Here is a 21,620-nt window from a genome sequence, read left to right as displayed (position 1 = left end):
AAAGCTAAAAACCTGGTTCATACCTCACTGAGTTCTTTCCCCAATCCGTCGATGTGAATCCAGACTCCTTAGAGAGTAAGCCAAATTCAGCCACTTGTATTTCCAATCTCTATGTTTCAGTCACATTTAGGCTCAAGGCCTTAGGTGAGAAATAGTGTCAATTAAATGGTAAAGTTAAAGATTTTACTTTAACGCCGGGTTTTTCTTCAACATTACATCTCTTAGGCATTGTACAGCCATTTTCTGTGGACAATCATGAAAAACATGTTACAAATGAGGGACATGGATGTATTTTAGCAATATTTAGATGCCAGGTAGATTCTTAAAGTCGACTACTTTTCACCTTTCACCACATATGGATGTTTTTTAGACCAGTGATCCCCAAAGATGTTCCTTGAACTCATTATCCTCCATAGTTTAGAGGTGATTAAAATAAATCTACTTTGCATTTTGTAATAAGATGACAGTTATTTAAATCTTTTGTATGGCAACATTAAAAACTATAAAACATCCTGGACAGAACAGTGACCCAGAAAGTGAACAAACACTGAAGTGCTGGTTGTCGCGTTTCTGCTGTGCACCGCCATTTTGAATATCAAGAGCTGCTCACTCAACGCTGGTTTTGCAATGTGATATTTCTAATTTTGGAAGTCCATAAGCAAATGGGTGCTGAAGGGGATGAGATCAGGTATGATTTCAGTACAATCGGTACATGCAGTAGTAGCGTTAGCAACACTGAAGGGCCCAGCGACGGTGGTGAAACCCCAAGAAGAACTATATTCCTGTAATTAGTTCAGATGGAGGCAGGTCCGGTTTCAGCCATTGTAAATTGGTAAAAATATGTAGGGAAATGGCATTTTTAAATAACATATTACAGAATTTAGAAATTTTAATTACTTTGTGTTACTTAAATTTTTTAGTATTGGGGAAATTGAAATGTAATTTGTATAAGTCCAAAAAAATTTAGAAAGACACAGGTTTTCATTGTGTGTCCCAACTTTTTCACTTTTCTGTATGGATATTGAATAAAAGTGGGTTGAGAACACCACCTTAAGGGAACTCCACATGTAATTTCTGTTCATTCATTTTTATATTTGCCAGGTGACACAAGGTTTGGATCTGAGATATGAACCATTCAAACATATTTCCAGTGTCAAATGCAGCACTGAGATAAAGTAAAATCAAGACAAGTTTTTCTTTTGTTAAAATGTACACTAATAAACCAATCTCTCACTCCAGCTGCAGGAGTTAATAAACCTTTGAAAGAGGCTCAAAAGTCCAGAATCTAGAAATCAACCTAGAAGAAACTTTTTCAATCTTCTTTTTTTCATGAAGGATTAAAAGGGTGTAAAAATTGTGCCAATATCTTAGTTTTATTAGCCTCGAAATTGCCTTTCTGCTTGATTCTCATTTCCTTCAGTTCTCTGTCTGGGATTTCTCCCATTGAGCTCAATTTCTCCAGTTGTTTACATTAAGTTTCATCGAGCTAGAACATTACATATGGTCACAGACAAATGTTAGCAATCGGGTAAAATCAGATCCAATTGTTTAAAAGTTCGACAGTGTTTACACCTCCGGCTAGCAATCGTTTCTCAATAGCTAACGGTCAAGAACAAACAAAATTTCTGATTTAGTGTTTACGGTTTTTAATCGTCTCATCATCTTTAGGTTTTTAAACCAAATACCCCAACACTAAGTAGCAGCTTTAGTTTTTTAGATAATTTTGTTGCTCTCCTAAACATATAATCTTGCCAGCAGATTTGTTGAACAGTTTCTGGTATGAAAAACACCCAGAAATAGGATGATTGACTGTGAAAGTAATACTGTGAAGATCACACATTAAAAACTGATTTAATCTTGGCTGAGACATTTAATCCTCTCAGGTGGGTGTTAAGGAGATTGACATAGCAAAGATGTGAGATTAGTTACCTCAAGGCTAAAAAATTTAATTCCTAAAGTCTTTCTGAGCCCTGCCAAAGCATAAAATCTGTCTCCTGTTATTATTCTTGATTTTTTTCTGTATTCTCTTAGGTGGAGGTGTCAACAATAACAAGCACACATACCCCCAGAATTACAGCACAAATCCATCACCAAATCACGTGTCTCTTTGCACATAGATAAACGCTCAAACGTAGCAGCTGCAGCTAAATTTAGATGCCCATCAGGTCAACCAAACAAACACTCCTGACACCGAGCGCCAAAGATTAAAAACTCTTTGCAGCTAATAAAAGATAAAAAGAACATGAGCGTGGTTTTCACTTCAACGAGAATGTAATGTACTGGATTTTGAAGAATATCCTACGACAACTAAAACATGCAAACTCATTTGGTGGGGTATCAAAATTCACATTTAAATGTCTCTCAGCATGTCGTGTTTTCATAGTTAAACCCTGGCAGAAGCTGGACATTAATCAGAAACATCCATAAACATGCTGGGAAGCTTGTAGGCGTGCTGTATATCCCTCCCACCGCCTCTCTTCTGCTGCATAAAAATAATACAGTGACATCCATCTTTGTGGCTCTGAAGCTCTGCAGGTCAGAGAGAGGTTAAATGCCTCCCCAAAGGGGACAGGATTATCCTAACACCAACAGCAACGAGCTACTTTTGACACCTCAGAGGAAAACCCTCAGATTTAATGATGTGGAAAAGTTTTAAAACATCCCAGATTAAGATAAACTCAATTTCAAAAACTCTTGGACAGAGTTTGTGCAAAGTTTATTTTACTCATCAAAATTAGTGAAGAATGGTTATAATAGTTTCTCATTATACTTTAGTTTCATTTCAATGTGACTTTTTATCCAATTTGGTTAGCTTTAATTAGTTTTTAGAGTGTGTTTGCTAGTTTTTAATAGTTAATAGATACATATTGCTTAGTTACAGTAGTAATTTTAGTTTTTTCATACTTTTGATAACTTTTAGGTGCAGAATTCAAAAAGTCAAAGTATTGTATTGTGATTATGTCTACATTGATTTGGTAATGGATACTCAACAGAAGATAATAATTTCAAAAACATATATTAAATTATTGTTGAACAACCAACTAACTGCCGTTTTCCCCCAACTTTTACTGTTGCCATTTTGTGGACTAGCTTAATTTGATGGCAGCTAACGTCAGCTGCTTATTTGAGGAAAAAAAAATATTTCAAATCAGTTCGAAAGGTTCATAAACACAAAAAACAAAATACATTATATTATTAACACTAAAACGGATTAGAATTGTGTTTCAAAACTAATTAAAGCATAACTAAACCTGAAAGTTTCTGCATCTTTAATAGTTTCTACTAATAGCTCTTTTGGAATAACCTCGATTCGGATGGAATTATTGTTTCTATTCTGTTTCGGCATACTTTAGCATCTCTTAAAATGTTCTGGTGGTAAAGTTTCCAGAGATCAACATTCTAGATTGCATCAATAAAATCCAGTTTAAAAGATTAGAGTCTAGCTCTCACAGTATTGTCCTTCCAGATGAATCCTCTAAGCTGTTTCTATTCCTGACAGAAAGGTGCTTTATCAACCGTGCCCATCGGATTCCTGTACGCCTCGACTGCAGCAGCTGTATTTACAGATGACATCATCCACAGAGATAGACTCGCAAACACCGATCTGGCTCCCTGTCCGTCCAACTCTGTTTGACAACACAATGTTTGCTTGTTGGTTGATTTTAAATTGAAGGCGTGCGCCTGGAGGATACTCCCTAGAGGACTTGGAGTAAAGGGTAGCTGACAAACATAAAGCCAACAGCACCAGTATCCCAGACAGAGACAAGAGAGCCAAGTCTCAGTGCCAAAGAGGGACGGGTCACAGGGCTGTGTTGATGTGTATGTGCAGGGGGCTGTCATGACCTCCCTATCATGGTGTCGGATAACAGCTTCTGCAGACAGAAGAGGACTAAATCACAGATGGAGTGAGCTCAACTGAGGACACTCTCTTCCAATCTGCTTTCATGCGACGCATCAGCAAAAAATCTGTCGTCCTTTCTTCTTCTTGACAGAACGTATGCATGGATACCTACTCACTCCTCTACAGTTCCTCACACAGAACCGGACTCCTCTCTGGCTTCCAGCGTTTGCGGGACCAGAAGAAGATGTGCGATGTCGTCTTGGAAGCAGGCGGTGTTTCCTTCCCGTGTCATCGCAGTCTGTTAGCGAGCTCCAGTGACTACTTCTGGGCCCTTTTTGGAGAGACAACCGCAGAGAGATCAGCAGACTCCATCAGGCTCCCGGCGCTGACGCCTGAAGGTTTGGAAGCCATTTTGGATTTCTTATACTCAGGGTGGTTGAGCATTTCTTCCTCCACACTTCCTGTTGTCGTGGAAGCAGCCCGGTACCTCCAGGTAGAGGCGGCGCTGTCAATATGCGAGCGATTTATGGCGGATGGCTTAACTGCAGATAATTGCTGCTACTATGCTAATCTGGCTGAGCAACACTTCCTCTTGAATGCACTTGAGGCTGCAAATCAAACCATTGCCAAGAAGATGGCGGTTCTGCTGCAGAAAAGCAGGGTTGATCTCCTTGGGTTGAACTTTCCGTCGCTGATGGCGGTGTTAGATGCAGATGAGATACCTGGGGCCAAGGAGGTGGATCTCATAAGACTTTCTCTAGACTGGCTGGATGAAAATGGGCCCCTTCCACTGCTAAAGTCAAACCTTCTGCTGAGTCGTCTACGTTTCGGATTGGTTGCGCCTTCAGACCTTTCTGACCTTTGCCACGGAAACAGGGCCATGGCCACTCCTCTGATCAGAAGTCAGCTGACTCGGGCTCTTGAGTACCATCATATGGGTTCAACTCAGCCAATAGCACAAAGCAGGCAGTCGACCCTTAGAGGATCACCCAATCGTGTGCTTCTTGTTGGTGGTGGGGTTAGCCCTGATTGGCCAGAACAACAGGTGCTATCGTTCGACACCAGTAGCAGGAAGTTTTCATCGCCAGGTTTTGTTCTACCTCTGAGACTCAGAAATCCCTGCGTCTGTTCGGTGGGAGGTTTTCTCTTCGTGATTGGCGGTGAAGACATGAAAAATAGCAATGAGAAGTCCGTCACTGTGTCGACCTCAAGCCAAGCCTGGAGGTACGATCCACGCTTCAACCACTGGAAGAAGATGGAGTCTATGCTGGAGAGGCGGGTGCAGTTCACCTGCTGTGTGGTGGAAGACGTCATTTATGCTATTGGGGGACGACAGTCAAATCTGGACTCCATGACATACACTTCCTTAGCTTCTGGTGAGTATTGCGACATGGCTTCAGGAGCATGGAGGAGAGCTGCAGCGATGCCTTGCCCTCTTCACGGCCACGCATCTACCGTGCTTGACAAGAGCATCTATGTGTCAGGAGGACTCCCTGCCCACCAGTGCGGCATCCATGGCAGTAACCAGGATGTAAACAGGGAAATAAGTAGGGAATGCCTCTCTTGGGACCTGACGGCCACAGTCTGGGAAAAGAGGGCATCCATGTCCATCCCAAGGTTTGGTCACCGATTGGCAACTGCCCACGGCTACATTTACGCCCTGCTGGGGATGTACGAGCAATTTTGTGACATTGAACGATACGACCCGCAGTCAAACCACTGGACCCGCCTCAAACCACTTGCAAACGGCTTGTTCAGCTACGGGATGTTAACCCTAGCATGTGGGAATCTGCTGGTATTCGGCGGGAGGAGGTGGAGCGACGGACAGCAGGTGACTGTAAGGAACGTGCTGGAGTACGATACGAAGAAAGATCAGTGGAGAGAAATCGCCCAGCTTCCGAGACCTCTGACTGGCACTGAGTGCACTCTGCTGCCTCTGCCGGACTAGTAGACCCAATTTAACATCTATAAAAAAGTAGCGCCTTTAGAATAACTGTTTAATAATCACATTCAATTGCCATGAAGAAAAAATAAAAAACTGTTGCTGAAAGCTTTAATGCCAGTTGTAGAAATGAGTTGTCTGAGATAAAAATTTGATTAACGCTCAACACATTTTCTTTCCACCTTAAAGCTGCAGTAGGTAACAGGTCTTAGCGCTGTCAATCAACACTGGATACTCGCTGCTAAATGTGCTAATGGCAGAGAAATAACTCACCATAACAGGAAAACTGTTTATCCGTGGTCATCGGTGACTATGCTAACTAGCCTGAGCATTCACAACATGCTATGCTAGCTGCAGCGTAGTAGAGAAGAGGATGATTGACAGCACTAAGACCCACCTCCTGGCTCTGATTGGTTGTTTCTAGTTAGCACTGGGAGAAGGCAAAGGAACTTGATTTTTTTCAAAGATTTTTTATAAATCTTTGAAAAAGATTTATAAAAAATCTTTTTTTATAAATCTTTAAAGTGAAATTTTTTTATAGAATTACTAGACTTGCACATTTTATAGATTTATTTACAGTATAGTGAAAATGTATTCACCATGTTACAGATTTCTTCTGTTCTTATATTTTATTACTCTTTAATAAATGTTGCAGATAGGCAAAACAAACGCCTCAAAAAAAAAAAACTTGAGTAAAATACAAAAGTTAGAGGAAGCCAAAGTAGTTTGGTTAATTTTAAGGTCAATAAATGAATATTTACTACAAAATAATTGAAAAAAAAACCCCAACTAAATATTACAAAGTATTTTGTGATAATAAACCATCTAAAGTGACGTTTACTCATCACTTCTGATACTTTTGATAATCCAATTTATTCTTGTTGTGATGTCGTCAGAGGAAATGTAGATTTTATAGCTAATAAGTTACGTTTTATAATAAAGTAACAACGGTATGCTTTTTGTATTGTTTGTGTTTTATGACATTATTCAGATCAGATCACAATAATTCCTCTCAGGCAAACTGTCAATTTTTCTCAGCCTCGTCTCTCTTGTTGATAAAAAAGAAAAACATAACAGACAAATAAAGAGCCTCTAATCCAAATGACTAAAACTTTATTGATCCAGTCTCTTCTTCCAGCAAAACATGAAGAATGAACGCATAAATAAATACCGTCTTTTAACCATAATTTATAGATTTAACACTAAACATTCTTTACACAATGACAGTTTGCAGAAAGAAACCCTGATATAATTAAAGATATTCTTCCAAGACAGTTCACACTCTATAAATAGAGATCTACTATATCTCTAGGTTTTAAACACAAAACATAACATGGATATTGTTTTGATCTACAGCAAAAACATGCTACTACAACCAACCACGGGCAGCAGCATAAAAAGAGCATGAAACAGTGTTTGTCAGTGCAAGTTATTACCTATTTATGATTGCTTTCGTAGTCTGTGAAACGTCTCAAATACATTATTACATCTTCTGCCAGCAGCATAGAAATAGACTAACATCTTAAACAGATCCATGTTTAATTTCCTATGTAAATATTCCTCACTTTTGATGCCAGACGCCTAAAATAAAGCTGAAGAGTCTGAGGAAAAATCCACCCCTGGAGAATTTTATACTGTTAATAAATAATTCATAACGGGGATTCTTTAGTTATTACATCTACGGATTTATGTATTTATTAAATAAATCCATATTTAAGTATTTTTTCACTAGTGAGGATTACTAATAAAATATATTTTTCTGTTTATATTCAATTCATGTAAATATTTCTTCAGTAATCGTTATTAAGCTAAAAGTATGTAAAAATACATATTTAATATAGGGTTTGAATATAAAACTTTTACATTCTATCACATTACCCGATAAATTTTATTACTTTTATGTGACATTGTATTCAATCGTAAAAGGACATTAAACTGCCTGGCTTTTTATGTGTTGGTATGAAGTCCTTTCATTAAAAAATAAAAACAAAACAATAAAATGCATTTAAATTTGTGGCTGTGATGTGATAAAATGTGCAAAAGTTTAAGGTGTTTGAATACTTTTTTCAAGGCACTGCGTATCTAAATTTTCTTTATTATATATATATATATATATCTTTATATAGTAACCATTTTGTGGAAAATGAAGTCAAATACATTCAAAAAAGCCTTCTCGGGTAAAACATTAACAATGCTTCTGAGATTTTTATGATTAACTATTTATTTCTGTGTAGATTTTTTTCTGTCATGTTCAGAGCAAAGATTATTTTTATGATCTCATTTTTGATATATTACATTTTCTAAGACGTTTGCTGTAAATATTTAATATGATTTAATAATGTGGGTTTCTATGCAGATTAAAATAAATGTTTATATTGTTACTGCAAAAACTAAATCTTACCAAGCATTTTTGGTCCAGTTTCCAGTGCAAATACTGAGTAGATTTGAAATAAGACAAAACTGACTTAAAAGTAACTTTTCAGAAAGATATGCGAGTTTTCAGTAATTCCTAAATATTGATGAAAAATTACTAGTTACATTTAGCTTATAACGTGGAACAAATGTCTTGTCATAAGTAAAATAATCTGCCAATAGAACAAGTACTTTTTAAATCAATATTAATGGATTATTGACTTAAAACAAAATCCAATTTCTTGCTGAAAAGTTACTATTTTAAGATATTTGCTGAAGAAACTGTATTTTGCAGGATGTTTGTTGATGAAGGCTGTTTGTTAAGCGTTGTGTTAAACTACGTTAGGGTGGATTTTTCCCTTAAATGGCTCCTGTTCCAGAAGAAGGGTGCATGCTTCAGGTCCAGCCCAGCACTGTACAAATTTCTACCAAATCTGCACAAACAAAAGCCTCTAAGTCTAAACGGAAACAAAAATCAGAACAAAACAAGAGTTTTAAAAAAAGATTTCATTGTGGTTCGCTGTAACACTCACTGTACAGTTAATAATAGCAATATAACCTCCATACTGCTTACTCCATAAGGCTTTATGGAGCAAAAAGCGTCAACTTACTGGCTATGAGACATTGTGCACTTAGAGTAAACATGGCACAACAAGCAGGATGAGTCGAGATACATTCTGTGATTTCGCTTTTTATGAAGGTGATGGGAAGGAATCATCCACAGGAAATGACGGCGAGTTCTCCGAAGGTACAGAGCACAAAAGCTAACAGGTGATACTCAGGAACTAGCACCTGTCGTGAGCTGGAGCGGCAGGTCGCCGGCCCGGCGTGAGGCGCTCCTGGGTAATCTGTCGTAGCGAACCGATCGGGAAGCGGAAACCACGACTCAGAATGTCACTACCGGACCCGCCCGGCGACACTCATCTTAACAATCGGAACCAGACTGTTTAACTGTCCGCGTTTAACAAGTCAGACGTGGGTCTCAATGTAGGAGTGTGTGTGGGACAGCGAGGGGGTGAGGGGCGGCGGCCCCGGGTCGGCGGGTTCGGGTTCAGGTTCGGGTTCGGCAGCGGAGTTCTGGTCCTGAGTGAACAGGTCCTGATAGGCTCGCTTCCACTCCTGGAACTCGGCCGACGAGAGCTGCGGATTGGCCAGCAGCCTGTCAATCAGCGCGAGCTCCCCCTCCCTGTCCTATGAGGATGCAGAAACACAGGAGGGGGCGGGTCACTCTCACACTTCCTGTTGCCACGACGACAAACGCAAGACACATGGAGAGGAGGACACAGACGTGACTGGAGACACTCAGGTTTGGGGAGATTTAAGATTAAATCCAACAGATTCCTGGGAACCTAAAACTGAAGAATGAGAGTGGGCCAGTAACTGGTTACATTTACTTGAGCAACTTTAAAAAATTACTTTGAGGAGTATTTTTACTTTTACTTGAGTAATTTTATTATGAAGTATCTCTACTCTAACTTGAGTAAAACGTCTGGATTTTCTCCCCACTGAGTGAAAAGAAAACCCGTTTTATCCAGAAATTCACCAGACTCAGACATACAGCAGCTGGTTTCGTTTGTTTTTTACTGAGAAAAACTGATCTGGAAAAATTTCCTTTTGCCTGATTTTATTATTTGTCACTTACATGAATTATTGTAATTCTGGTTCATAAAATACCAAAATTTCCACCTAACTTTATATTTTGATCTGTCTGATAATGTAATTTTTTAAATATTAAATTATTGATAAATTGATCAGTTACTCAGTACTTGAGTACACTTTTTACAAAATGTGGAAACTTCAGCTTGAATGGGTGTCATATTTGCGTCTTGTACAAATTTGTAGCACTGAGACTATTAAAATAAAAAATCATAATATATTAAACAGAATAACTGGGATTTACAACTTTTAACGATGACAGCGAGGTGTTCTCTGTAATTATTTGTATATATTTACACAAACAGCCTTTTCTTATGTTGTTTGTCTTTTTTTGTTCTGAAACAAATTTTGTTGTGCTTCTGTACGACCACAATAAAGGCTAATTCTGAAATCCAAGTCAGTTTTTTGAGTAAATGTAATTATTTAAAAGACAGCAGTACCAGAATAGCCATCTGCAACAAATATTCTTCCTCTCTCCATTTCTCATCTGTTTTGATCCACTGATCGTTGATAAGACAGAGAGCGTGTTCACGTCCTTGTTGTTTCCACAGCAACCACTGCAGCAAATATGTTGAAACGTCCAAAAAAGCAGCTTTATGCTTTGCTGAGGATAATAGATGCCATCTAACAGGGTCACTGCTACTGCCACACAATATTTTCGACCAAATGCTCCCCAAAGCTTGGTATATTCCTACATATACACCAGACAGGGTGCAAACATTGGTTGACTGAGACACCAAAGCCACAGACACGGAGATCTGGAGGAGTAAATACGCCGTATCCAAGGAATAAATACAAACATTACAGGAGAGCCGTTCAGGCCAGAAGGATTAACTTTGCTCAGGCAACATGAAGACACACATGGACTGATGGAAACCGAAACCAAAAAGACATGAGAGGTGTGGTGGGGATGAACCAGGACAGACATTCACCACAATGTGCTCATGTTTATGTGCATCATGTGTAAACAGTTTACTGTAAAACTAAAAAATACCAACTGCTGAAGTCAATAATCAAGACTTCTGTTGTGGAAAAAACTCAAAAAGCCAGAAGTTATTAATTAATAGTTATGCAAACATTCGCTATTGAGAAGGTAACATCAGCGCTAACATTAGCTTTTATTAATTTAATGTTAACTTTAAAAGTTGGTTCAGCAAACATTTTTATTTAAATTTAAAATGTAAAGAGTTGTGAAAGTATTAAACCTGAACAGGACCATTTCCCTGTTTCTAGTTTTGTTCTTTTAATGATCCTTTTAAAAATACATTTATTTTTTCTGTTTGGCACAGAAAGGCTTGTTAACTGTAATGTCTTCCTTCCATCAAACTGCATAAATAAATGTACGATAAGTTGATGTTGAATAGAAAAACAAAAGAAATCTCAAAAATCAGCTTTCTGAAGAATAACAACGTAATTAGGAATTGGCTACATTTTCTTTTATTTGTGTAAATTTATATATTGTTTATGCATTATTTTTGGTTTGCTCAGAAAAAAGGCACAGACACATGAAGCATGTAATAAAATTTACAGAAAACTAGCCCAAAACAATTTGTTTTAGTATTATTATTGTATTATCATCATAGAGTAAAAGTGACTTCTTTAAGCCACTCAGCTCCTCCAGACTAGCGGCAGCAGCAATTAGCAAACACCTGGTGTGACTGCGAGTCTGCTAAGCTCATCAGACAAACTACTTCTCAGTCCAACACTACAAAAAATGATTGTAAATGGCATAAAGGAGGAAAATTGTTGTGATAATGAGTTGAAGACGGAGAGTCTGAAAGTTTAGAAGCTTCTTAAAGAGACAGAGACCTAATAAGGCGTCAAATTTGAAAAAAACACTTGATAATTATGTGTTATTGGAAGATTAATATTTGAACACCAACTGTAAAGTCTTAAAAATACAAACATAAAAAAACTAGAATAAGTAAGCAATGCTGAGCCTGGTGGAGGCACAAGTAAAGCCTGGTGGCCCGCCAGGCTTATAAAACAACTGGGGGAAACCCTGGTAACCAGTGACAGATTAAAGGCCGCCCGGCTCTTTCTGCCATCAAGCTGGGCGCCTGCACTGTGTTTGTAAACAAATAATCCCTCTATGCAGCATTTTCAGAACTACTGAAGGTAACATACCGTACTTTCCGCACTATAAGGCGCACCTAAAAACCTTCAATTTTCTCAAAAGCCAAGAGTGCGCCTTATAATCCGGTGCGCCTTATATATGGACCAACATTGAGCCACAACTGGTCTCGCAACTGTGGTAAGCAGCCGCCGACTTCATTTTCCCCCGTAGAAGGAGAAGCACGCGGTGCACGCTGGGTTTTGTGTAAAGACCCCAAAATGGCTCCTATTAAGAGACAAGCTTACGACGCAGAGTTTAAGCTCAAGGCGATCAGTCACGCAGTAAAACACGGGAATAGAGCAGCAGCGAGAGAATTTAACATGAACGAATCAATGGTGCGGAAGTGGAGGAAGCAACAGCTGTTCATTTTGGGAATGAACAGAGTTTTCAGAATGCTGGTTTGTAATCTATTAATAAAGTTTGACTGATCTATCTGACTGTTCTGTTGACATTCCCTTTATCGCAGCTTCATCTAATGGATGCATAACGTAACCCCAGCCTCTACTGTAGCGTCTATTCTACGCGCCTTATAATGTGGTGCGCCTTATAGTGCGGAAAATACGGTAGTTGTTTAGTTTTGCTATAAAATGACAAAAAAAATTGGTATCACAGGTCAGGCGTTTTAGAAATCAGTAGAAAATGAATTGCTAATTGTATTATAGGCTGCATGTGTCTGTGCTGATTCAGTGTGATTACAGTAAATCAGAGCTTCTGCAGCTGTGCTCGCTCTCATAATCTGTGTTCATGCTGGAGTGGACGCACCTTGAGCGTGGAGCTGAGGATGCGGAGGCAGTGCAGGCGCTCGTTGAGCTGAGGGTCTGCGGCACGTCGGAGGAAGGACTGCCTGAACTCCGATTGGCCCTTGGCGTCTGAGCCCCGCCCCAACGGACAGACGCCACCCTGTTCGCACGCGCGAAACAGGTCGCCCAGGGACGCGCCTTCACTGCCACCTGCAACACAGCAAACCGACGTTAGAGCCTGAGCAGAGGAGTGACGTCTGAGATGGTTTTCTGGATTATTAACGATGACAAAACCCTCATCTCTGTCCTGACAGCCTCAGGGACGTTCTCTCCTCTGTGGCAGGTTTATTTCCTCCTCCACATCGGTATTTATTGTGCAATCTGTTTCTCAAACAGAGCTCACATATATCTCCTGGTTACAAAAATCACATTTATTTAGTATTTCAGAATGACACCTTCCTGCTGCCGCTGGTCTCGTCTTGGCAACCAGAGCAGCGCCGTCTCATTAGCCTCATTAGGACAGAGACGGAGAGCAGCAGCTGATGGTCACTTAAGATCAAATCTGGATCTATGCTGCAAAAACACCAAATATTACCAAGTATTTTTGGTTTGTTTCTAGTGCAAATATCTTAGTACACTTAAAATAAGGCAAACTACACTAAAAGTAACTTTTCAGCAGGATATAAAGGCTTATTTTTAGTAAATAATTCCTCAATATTGATGAAAAATTACTTGTTTTGTTGGCACATAAATTAACTTATAACATGGGAAAATGTCTTGTTTTGTGTTAAATAACCTGTACTTTTTAAGAAAGTGGATTGGTGCATCTCTATTTTAAACACTGCAATGCAAAAACCTTTGTCTTTTTTGAAGTTTCATTAAAAATGATTTTAGAAGCTTCACTTTTATATCTTCATAGTTTATTAAGCTTTTCTCCATCACATTTAAATAAAAAAAACAATCCCAAATTGATACAAATATTAGAAAAACTAAAATTTTTAAACACAAGTACTTTCAAATAACACAGTAGATGTTACACTATGAGACTCGGTTATTGTTTAAAAAGGATTACGAAAAGAAGCAGTAAAGAGAGAAAGTCTGGGTCCATGGAGGAGCTGCAGGAATGATGCCAAATGCTGAAGACAATCAACCTGCCAAGCAGCTCAGATGATTTAAAACACTCATCTTTTACAGAAGGTTAATTAGCACTTTATACTGGCATATAAAAATCAATGAGTAGCTTCCTATGAGCTGGGTGGTTTCAGCTTGTAATAACATCATTTCTCTGTTCAGCATCAAAGTCCTGCAGATTTTTAATCCATCCTGAAGTTTTAAAATCAACTGTCTTGTTACTGACTAAGAAAAGCAAAATGTTTTCTAAAATGCATTTCCATCCAGCTCGGTTTGGATGGAAACAGTTTCTCCTTCCTCTTTCTCCAGCTCCCAGTGATTTGGCTCGGCTCATTATTGATTCATAAATATGAATTTATTGAATTTAACCCTCCAGAAGGCCAACAAATCCACTTCCAATTGGCTCAAAAAGTGAAGGTTTACTGTGGCCTAATCAAAGTTTGGAGATAACTCTAACTAAGATGCTACAGCATGACTTTAAGAAGTCCATAATGGTGAAAGTCCAAATATCCCCAGTTTTCTTTATGCATTAATTTTTCACTAAAATAAAAAACTAGTTCTAGTTAAATCCAAATGGCAACTTTTTTTTTGTCTTTATAAACAACTTTTATTCAACCCAGTGAATGTTTTTAATTTTAGAACATAATAAAATTTTGCTTATTTTAATTGTACGCAGGTCTATAAATGTCCTGTGAGTAAATATATTTGCACATTTATCCATAACAACTGGAACTTTCAATATCTACCAGTTATTTTCGCAATTTACCGTCTATAAAAAGAGTGTCACTCAGATTAATTTCACTCCCTGGAGAGTGAAATTACCGTAATAACTTGACATTGGCTGGAAAGTGCAACGTCTGCCCTTCCAGAAACTGTTGGAATTTTTCAGATAGCACAAAGTACTATCTTTGTTATGATACCGCAAATTTGGCTGGATCGCCGGCAGTTAAATATCCAAAATAAATAAACAAAACAACAGAAAAAACAAAACAAAAAAAACTTATTATGAACTGTTCGTAAACAAAATCGTCCAGTTTTTGGTAGAAAAAGAGAAAAACAATAAATCATGCAAAGAAAAATTATAGTTTGTTTTAATTCATTAAGCGATTAACTGATTTATTGCTTATTGCGACAGGCCTAGCAGATATATTTCATTCTTTAAATAAAACTACAGCCTAATTATTTTCCAGCGTCTGTCGCATGTTTCATCATATATATGAACTCACAGTTGTGTGTTTGCTGCTCTTCCTTCACCGGCGGAGAGAGCAGAGTGTGCAGGTTGCTGTCGCGCGGCAGCGTGAAGCTGCGGGGTTTCCCTCCCTGGGTTGCCATGGGAATCAGCCTCTGCATCGCCACTGGCAACGGGACGTTCCTCTGTGGGGGCAGAGTGTAGACGGCTCCAGCCATCATCGAGCCGCCTCCCAGGCCCGGCTCGGCGAAGACGGCGTCCTCTGTGAGGACGACGGAAAATATCAGAGCGATTCGTCAAAACAACATAACTCAATTATTTATGAAAAGAAACTTCCACCGTGGGTTTTTTATGATACATTTAATCAGAGTTACTGAGAAACATTTTAATATCTAAAAACCAGGATGATAATTCAGAAAGAAAACAAAAATTTTTTGTTTCAGTAAATCAACAAAAATAGTAACTATCTGTAGAGGTAAAGGAAATAATTGCAATTCCTACTTCTGGGGATTCTGAACCAAATCTAAATGCTAAAAAATTGATTTTAAAACGTGGTTAAGTTGAAGGTTGTCTTATCCAGCAGATGGATTTTGAATAATTCTTTCATATTTTTTCATTTAAGAAAAAGCCACGCAGCTAAGTTACCATAAAACTCATTTAAAATACATAATTATATGCACAAACCTCTTTATGTTTAAATATAAACTGACAGAATTTAATACAACTTTGTAGAACTGAGTTAAATAAATGCTCTTTGTTTCTTCTCGTCAATCACATGATGTAAACAAAATCTCTAAACCATTTGAGCAGAAAAATTGTTTCATGAATTAAAAATCTTTTCTGAATCAAATTGTGACCCTAAAAATCAGAATCGAATCACTCGACACTGAAAGGTTTGGATTTTTAAGTAACTGTAATAAATAGTCACACGATTTCCTGCACAAAAAGCCGACTGGTGGTTTTCTTAAGCAAATATGTTTTCAGCAAGTTTTACTTTCTAAAATAAATGTGTGTAAAAATTTATTTGCTGGATGAAAACAGAATTTGACAATATTCTGTTGTCAAATTCTGTTTATTGCGACAGGCCTAACAATAAACTAAATTATTGTTATTTAATCCAGATTAGAACAATCTGGATTAAATAAAATAAATCTGTGCCTGATTACATGCCTGTACTGTATTAAAATGAGTTTTGTTGGTTTATGTTTTTTAATCCATATAAACGGGTTTGAATTAGACAGTAGCAGAGTTGTGGAAAACAAAAATAAATAGAAATAAAAATACATAAATAATAAAAAATATAGATAATTTTAAAATTAATGTAACCAAATTGGTAAAAAGTTACCAAGCGGTCCAGTTTGCAGGTAGTGCAGTCCAGCTTCAGTAAGCGGAGTCTCTATCAGGTCCTGCCATGACCGCCTCTGTGAGGACGACGAGCGGCCAGGGGACCCCGTCTCACTGCTGCCCCCTGCCGGACTGGAGCGGTACTACACGGAGCAGCAATGAAAACAGATAACATGGCGTCATGAGCAGCAGCTTTTCACATAGAAGTATTAGCAGTACAAACCTCTCAGTTATCTGTGAAAAACAACTTGAAAAATGTAGAAAAAAAAAACTGAAAGAAAAGTGTAGCTACCAAATTGACACATTTTTATGTAGCAAAAAAATTGAAAGAAGGAAAACCTTGATAAATTACTTTCAGTTTAAAATAAACTCAACAGGGACAAATACCTTAAAGTGCTTTAAATAAGACAATTAAGCTTTCAAAGAAAAACTTTAATACGTCCTGAGTCCAAATTTCGAACCGCAAACATGTAAAGCTGTATGACGATTAAAAAACAATTCTTGAATAAAAATAATTACATAATACCTCAAACTTTGTCTTACTTTGAAAAACAAAATTATCATTAATATTTGTTAGAATCTCCTCCAAAAGATCATATCTATTTGCTTTTCAAATTAAATTAAGGTTAAAAATTAGCAGTAAAGATCTCCACATTATCCGCAAACAGCTACAAAAAAACTGCAAAAAAAAAAAAAAACCTTACTGAAAGGAAAGTGTGGTTGCCAAAATGTCACATTTTTATATGGGAAAAAACTGAAAAAGAAAAACCTTGAAAATAATTATTTGCAGATTTTGCTCAACTTAAACATTAAGTACTCATCAAAGCAAACCATTTCAATCAAAGAGATTTAAATAAAAACTAATCTGGTAAAGGAAAAGTCAAAGTAATTTTAAAATATAGTTTTATCTTAACATATAAGAAAATATGTAAGTAAAATACAAACTCAAACCAAACAAGTGTTTACATGCATGCTTGTATCCATAAAACTTCTCCATAAAATTGTTGCTAATTGTAAATAGTCTGTCTTAATGCCCAAAGAGCAAATTTTATACATATAGTCGAGTCTGTTGCTCTGGACTGGAGTATTTTTTATAACTATACGGTTGTTTATTTTGAAATTTTTCACTTACTCTGTAATATTTTAATTCTTTATTCTGCTTTTATATGTATTTTGTATTCTTTGTGTGAGTCTATTTGCCTTTATCTCCTGTCACTCTTCTGCTGTTGAACAGAAATGTTCTGATTATTGGACAATAGAGGATATTTCTATTCTCCTGTTCTATTAAAATAATCACTTTTTTTTTTTTACAAAGTTTTTTCTATTTAAAAAATGAAATTTATGGTTAATATCTGCTCCAATCACCTCCACAGGATCACATCTGTATGGCACGTCGCTGCTGCTGCTGCCCAGTGGCTTTCTCCCGCTGTGCGTGGTGCCTCCCCCTAGAGGGCCCGGATGGTACTGCGGCTCTGCGGCCGTCACAGGGGCCTCGCTGCACAGGAAATCCTCCTGAGAAGATCGAGAGCGAGACGTCTCTGTGGAAGACAGGCGGGTGGTTCGGCCCTCCAGGTAAGCGCTCATCTGAGAAAGAGTGGAAAAATCCCAGCTGGAGCATCTGAGGTATAATTTAACTGTTACTGCAAACTTTAGAGTAAGGAAAAGAAAACTGGACTGCAAAAATGTTAATAATTGAATGAGATACTTAAGAGTTATATATTTAGTGAGATATTTAAGAGTTAAGATAAATAAGAGTTATAGTTTAGGAAGAAAGAAATTATTCAAAAACTAGAGCAGGGATGTCCAAACTTTTTGTCAGCTCAGCCAAAATTGCTAAGTCAAACGGATTCGTCGGCCAAGAAAAAAAACAAAACAATAATCAAGTAAATAAAATGCCTCTATTCTTTTCTTGTAGAAAATGGACATTATTCATTGTAGATCCAAAACTTAAAAATAATTAATTTGGTGTATTAAAATCTGGTTTTCAAACTATTTTATACATGGTTAAATTAATTTATTCTCAGCTATAAGAACAAGATTTGGGTCACTTTCTTTAAAAATGCTTGCTATTACATTAAATAAAAGCTAATTTAGCTGCAGTAAAGTCGGCTTTTCAGTAAAAGTTTCTGGATATGAGTGGATCTACTTACTATAGATGTTTGGTTGAAAAAAACCCAAACATTTTGTGTTATGCTTAAATTTTTCACTTGTAAGAAAATTATCAATAAAAATTCTACAGACTATTAAAATTAAAAAGTTTAATAAACACAATTTTTATTATTCTTAAACTGCAGTAGGGGGCCAAAAAATAAATTAAAAAAATCAATCCAAGGAGCCACAAATGGGTCCCTGGCCACACTTTGGAAATCCCTGCTCAAGAGCAATCGTTTCAGGTTTTAGCTAAAAAATACAGCATCCATATTCATTTCTTTGGACATCTGAAGATAATTGAGAAGTCTAAAAAAATGAATAGTTGAACAGAACCGAGTTTGTATTTTTCTGCCATGTTTGAAGTAAAGTTCTCAGCGCTCTGACATCTGTGTGGACTCACTGATGGAGGCCGTGGGTAGGTATCATATGGAGGTGGGGGGCTGTCCTGTTTCGGGCTGGAAGTGGTGTCATCCTCATGTTCACTTTCGCTCCAATAGTCTGCAGGAGTCATGGGAACATTTCAGATCAGAAGCTCAATATACCTTCTGATTCTTCCATTAATTAGTTCTGTTGATGCAGAAACATTCATTACGATTGATTCAACTATCCCTGTTTGGATTTTCTTTTAACCCAAAACACTGAGCGTCATCCACATGGAGACAAACATGACAAATATTTTTACAAGTGGATTTCTTTTGACTAGAAAGTTCGGTTCGTTTGGGGAGGTGTGAACGTGTAACCGAACTCTGATGCGGACCAAAAAAAGTGAACTCTGGTCCGCCTACAAACCTACATCTCAGTTTGATTAAAGTGAACTCTGACACGGTTTGAATGCACATGTAAACGCCTAGTGGACCAGAAACCTCTACAAAAGCAGGTAACAAACTAAAGTGCAGGGCATTCTGGGTAAATACAATTAAATCAAACACACAAAACGGGAAATTACCAACGACAAAAGAGAAATCCTACAACCGCTAAAATCTGACGCTGCTCCATTTTTGTTTACATTCCATGAAGAAGGAAATGGCTTTCATTTCTTCTTCAGAAGTTTTCTTAAGTGATTCTTGGTGCAGCGCCACCACAGGCGAGGAGGGAAGCAGGTCTTTCAAAGAGTTTGGTCTATATGACGCAGTGTAGTGAAAAAGAAACCGTAGCAGCTGAAATTGACATCAGTGCTGACTCAAAGTTGCAACAATCACCAATCTAACCAAGTCTACCGGACTATCAGATGTGAAAACACCCTTAACTCAGGAAGTTCATTAGAAATGTTTGCGTTATCCCAAAACCCAAACTTTATATTAATAAAGCCATGCATCCATTCAGATAGTTTAACTTATTGCTAATATATGAAAACATAACCAGAATTTCAAATTTTAACCTTATCACTATCTCGAAGATGGGGCTTCCTAAACTTTATATTTACAAAACAAACTCAAAACAGTGTTAATTGAACTCTGAAGCCCTTTAGAGCAAAAGTCAACGACTCACACATCAAAAAAGAGCAAAAACACAAAGTTTCTAGTACAAATATGTTAGTACACTTGAAATAGACAAAACTAACTTACAAGTAACTTTTCTGTAAAAATTAGGAGCTTGTTTTAAGTAAATAATTCCTTACTTGTTCCACTGGCAGATTATTTCACTAATAATGGCAAACAGTCTTGTTATAAGTGAAATAATCTCCCAATGGAACTATTACTTCTTTTCCAATTTTAAGGAATTATTTACTTAAAATAAGCTACAATATCTTGCCATAAAGTTACTTGTAAGTTAGTTTTGTCTTATTTTAAATTTATTAACATAAGTGCACTAGAAGCTAGACCAAAAATACTTGTTAGATTTTGTGTTTTTGCAGTGAATACTCTGCAATCTGACATAACTGTTTGATAAAATCCAATTAAGTGTGTCGATAAAGCCAGGAAGAGGTCTCCAGGCGAGAGAGATTCTTGACTACTAGTGGAGGTTGTAAAAAGAAACGAGTGGCAGGCTCACTTTTAGTCCATAGGGGACTCTTAAGGCAATGATTTTCTCATGCAGTAACACTGGTGCAATAGTAACAGCGGTGTTGTTGGAGGGAAGTCTCACCCTGCTCCTGCCGCATCCTCTCCCGCTCTGCATAGCCCACAGCTGCCATGTTGAGGCGACTCAGCCATCTATCAAACAGCAGGAAATAATAAAACTCACTTATTTAAACAAAGGGTTTTTATGGTACATCAATCATCATAAAAATTAAGTCAAGAGTAACTACTTTTACTCTTTTCTTATGTTTTCTTTTGTTGCAAAATCTCTCGTTTTCTGCTTTCTTGGAGCGAAACTGTGAGTTGCATTTTAATTTCGCCACCCAGCTGCACACCTCCCTGCGACCTTCCTGCATGTTTAGAGCTTGCGGCCTTTACCTGTTCATGTCGTCCACTCCATCTGCTGCAAAGTAGAAACTCTTGACCTTGGGGTGGCACGCTTTGAAAGCACTAGAGAGACACAGAAAGCTATTTTTGCCCACACACCTTCATGCCTACAAGAGCACACAGGCTCCACATACGGAAAATAACATAAATATGCAATAAACCAGGCACTTACTACTTCTTTCGACATTCACTGGCACGGTCAATCTTAAACTCGGGAAGACTGACGAAACCCTCTGCCTTCTCGTCCTGACAGGACAAAAGAAGAAAAACTCACAAAATGAGCTAAAATTAAAGCAGAAGGACATTATTAATTAAAAATTACAGCTTAGTTTACAGATATTATTGTGGTGGTACGAGTCATGCAACTTCAAGATTTTCTCGACCTCCTGTGTTAAAAAAGAAGTGATTAATGGCCACAACGTGAACTGCTGCTGGAACCATTTACGAAAACCGACCAGCATGGAGGCTGCAGATATGAAGAGACGTGTGTTTCTGCTGAGCTAATTAATATTCTATATTTAAATTTATACTTTTAGGTCCTGTGGAGCTCAAAACTTTTGCCAAGAAGTCCAAAAAACCTTGGACTTCTTGGCTAGCTTTTGTCTAGCACAGTTTTAGTCAACAAAAACTCACTTACTTACTACACCAGATATCTAGATACGCTTTATAAAAAGACATTAAATTGGACATATA

At 37.6% G+C, this 21,620-nt stretch overlaps 2 protein-coding genes across 3 annotated transcripts in view; one reads left to right on the top strand and one right to left on the bottom strand.

The window, feature by feature from the left end:
• The first annotated feature begins 1,149 nt into the window (after window positions 1-1,149).
• klhl34 (kelch-like family member 34) lies at window positions 1,150-6,046 on the top strand. The gene is given in 3 exon segments (XM_032551372.1): window positions 1,150-3,894; window positions 3,897-3,905; window positions 3,993-6,046. Coding segments are annotated over 3 exon segments (1,848 nt in total). The 5' UTR covers window positions 1,150-3,852; the 3' UTR covers window positions 5,790-6,046.
• A 2,399-nt stretch (window positions 6,047-8,445) lies between these two features.
• Window positions 8,446-21,620, bottom strand: part of cnksr2a (connector enhancer of kinase suppressor of Ras 2a) — a 62,461-nt gene continuing 49,286 nt past the window's right edge. For both annotated transcript variants that reach the window (XM_032551344.1, XM_032551343.1), the window contains 9 exons: window positions 21,100-21,173; window positions 20,919-20,990; window positions 20,608-20,675; window positions 18,923-19,020; window positions 17,737-17,955; window positions 16,373-16,514; window positions 15,065-15,289; window positions 12,730-12,917; window positions 8,446-9,386 (listed from right to left, as the gene is read on the bottom strand). In XM_032551344.1, coding sequence (XP_032407235.1) covers window positions 9,165-9,386; window positions 12,730-12,917; window positions 15,065-15,289; window positions 16,373-16,514; window positions 17,737-17,955; window positions 18,923-19,020; window positions 20,608-20,675; window positions 20,919-20,990; window positions 21,100-21,173 — 1,308 coding nt within the window. In that variant the 3' untranslated portion in view covers window positions 8,446-9,164. The remainder of the gene's footprint in view (window positions 9,387-12,729; window positions 12,918-15,064; window positions 15,290-16,372; window positions 16,515-17,736; window positions 17,956-18,922; window positions 19,021-20,607; window positions 20,676-20,918; window positions 20,991-21,099; window positions 21,174-21,620) is intronic.

The sequence above is a fragment of the Xiphophorus hellerii genome, chromosome 21 (genome assembly GCF_003331165.1).
Source record: "Xiphophorus hellerii strain 12219 chromosome 21, Xiphophorus_hellerii-4.1, whole genome shotgun sequence".
NCBI classification, from domain to species: Eukaryota; Metazoa; Chordata; class Actinopteri; order Cyprinodontiformes; family Poeciliidae; genus Xiphophorus; species Xiphophorus hellerii.
This window is presented reverse-complemented; position numbering and strand designations above follow the sequence as displayed.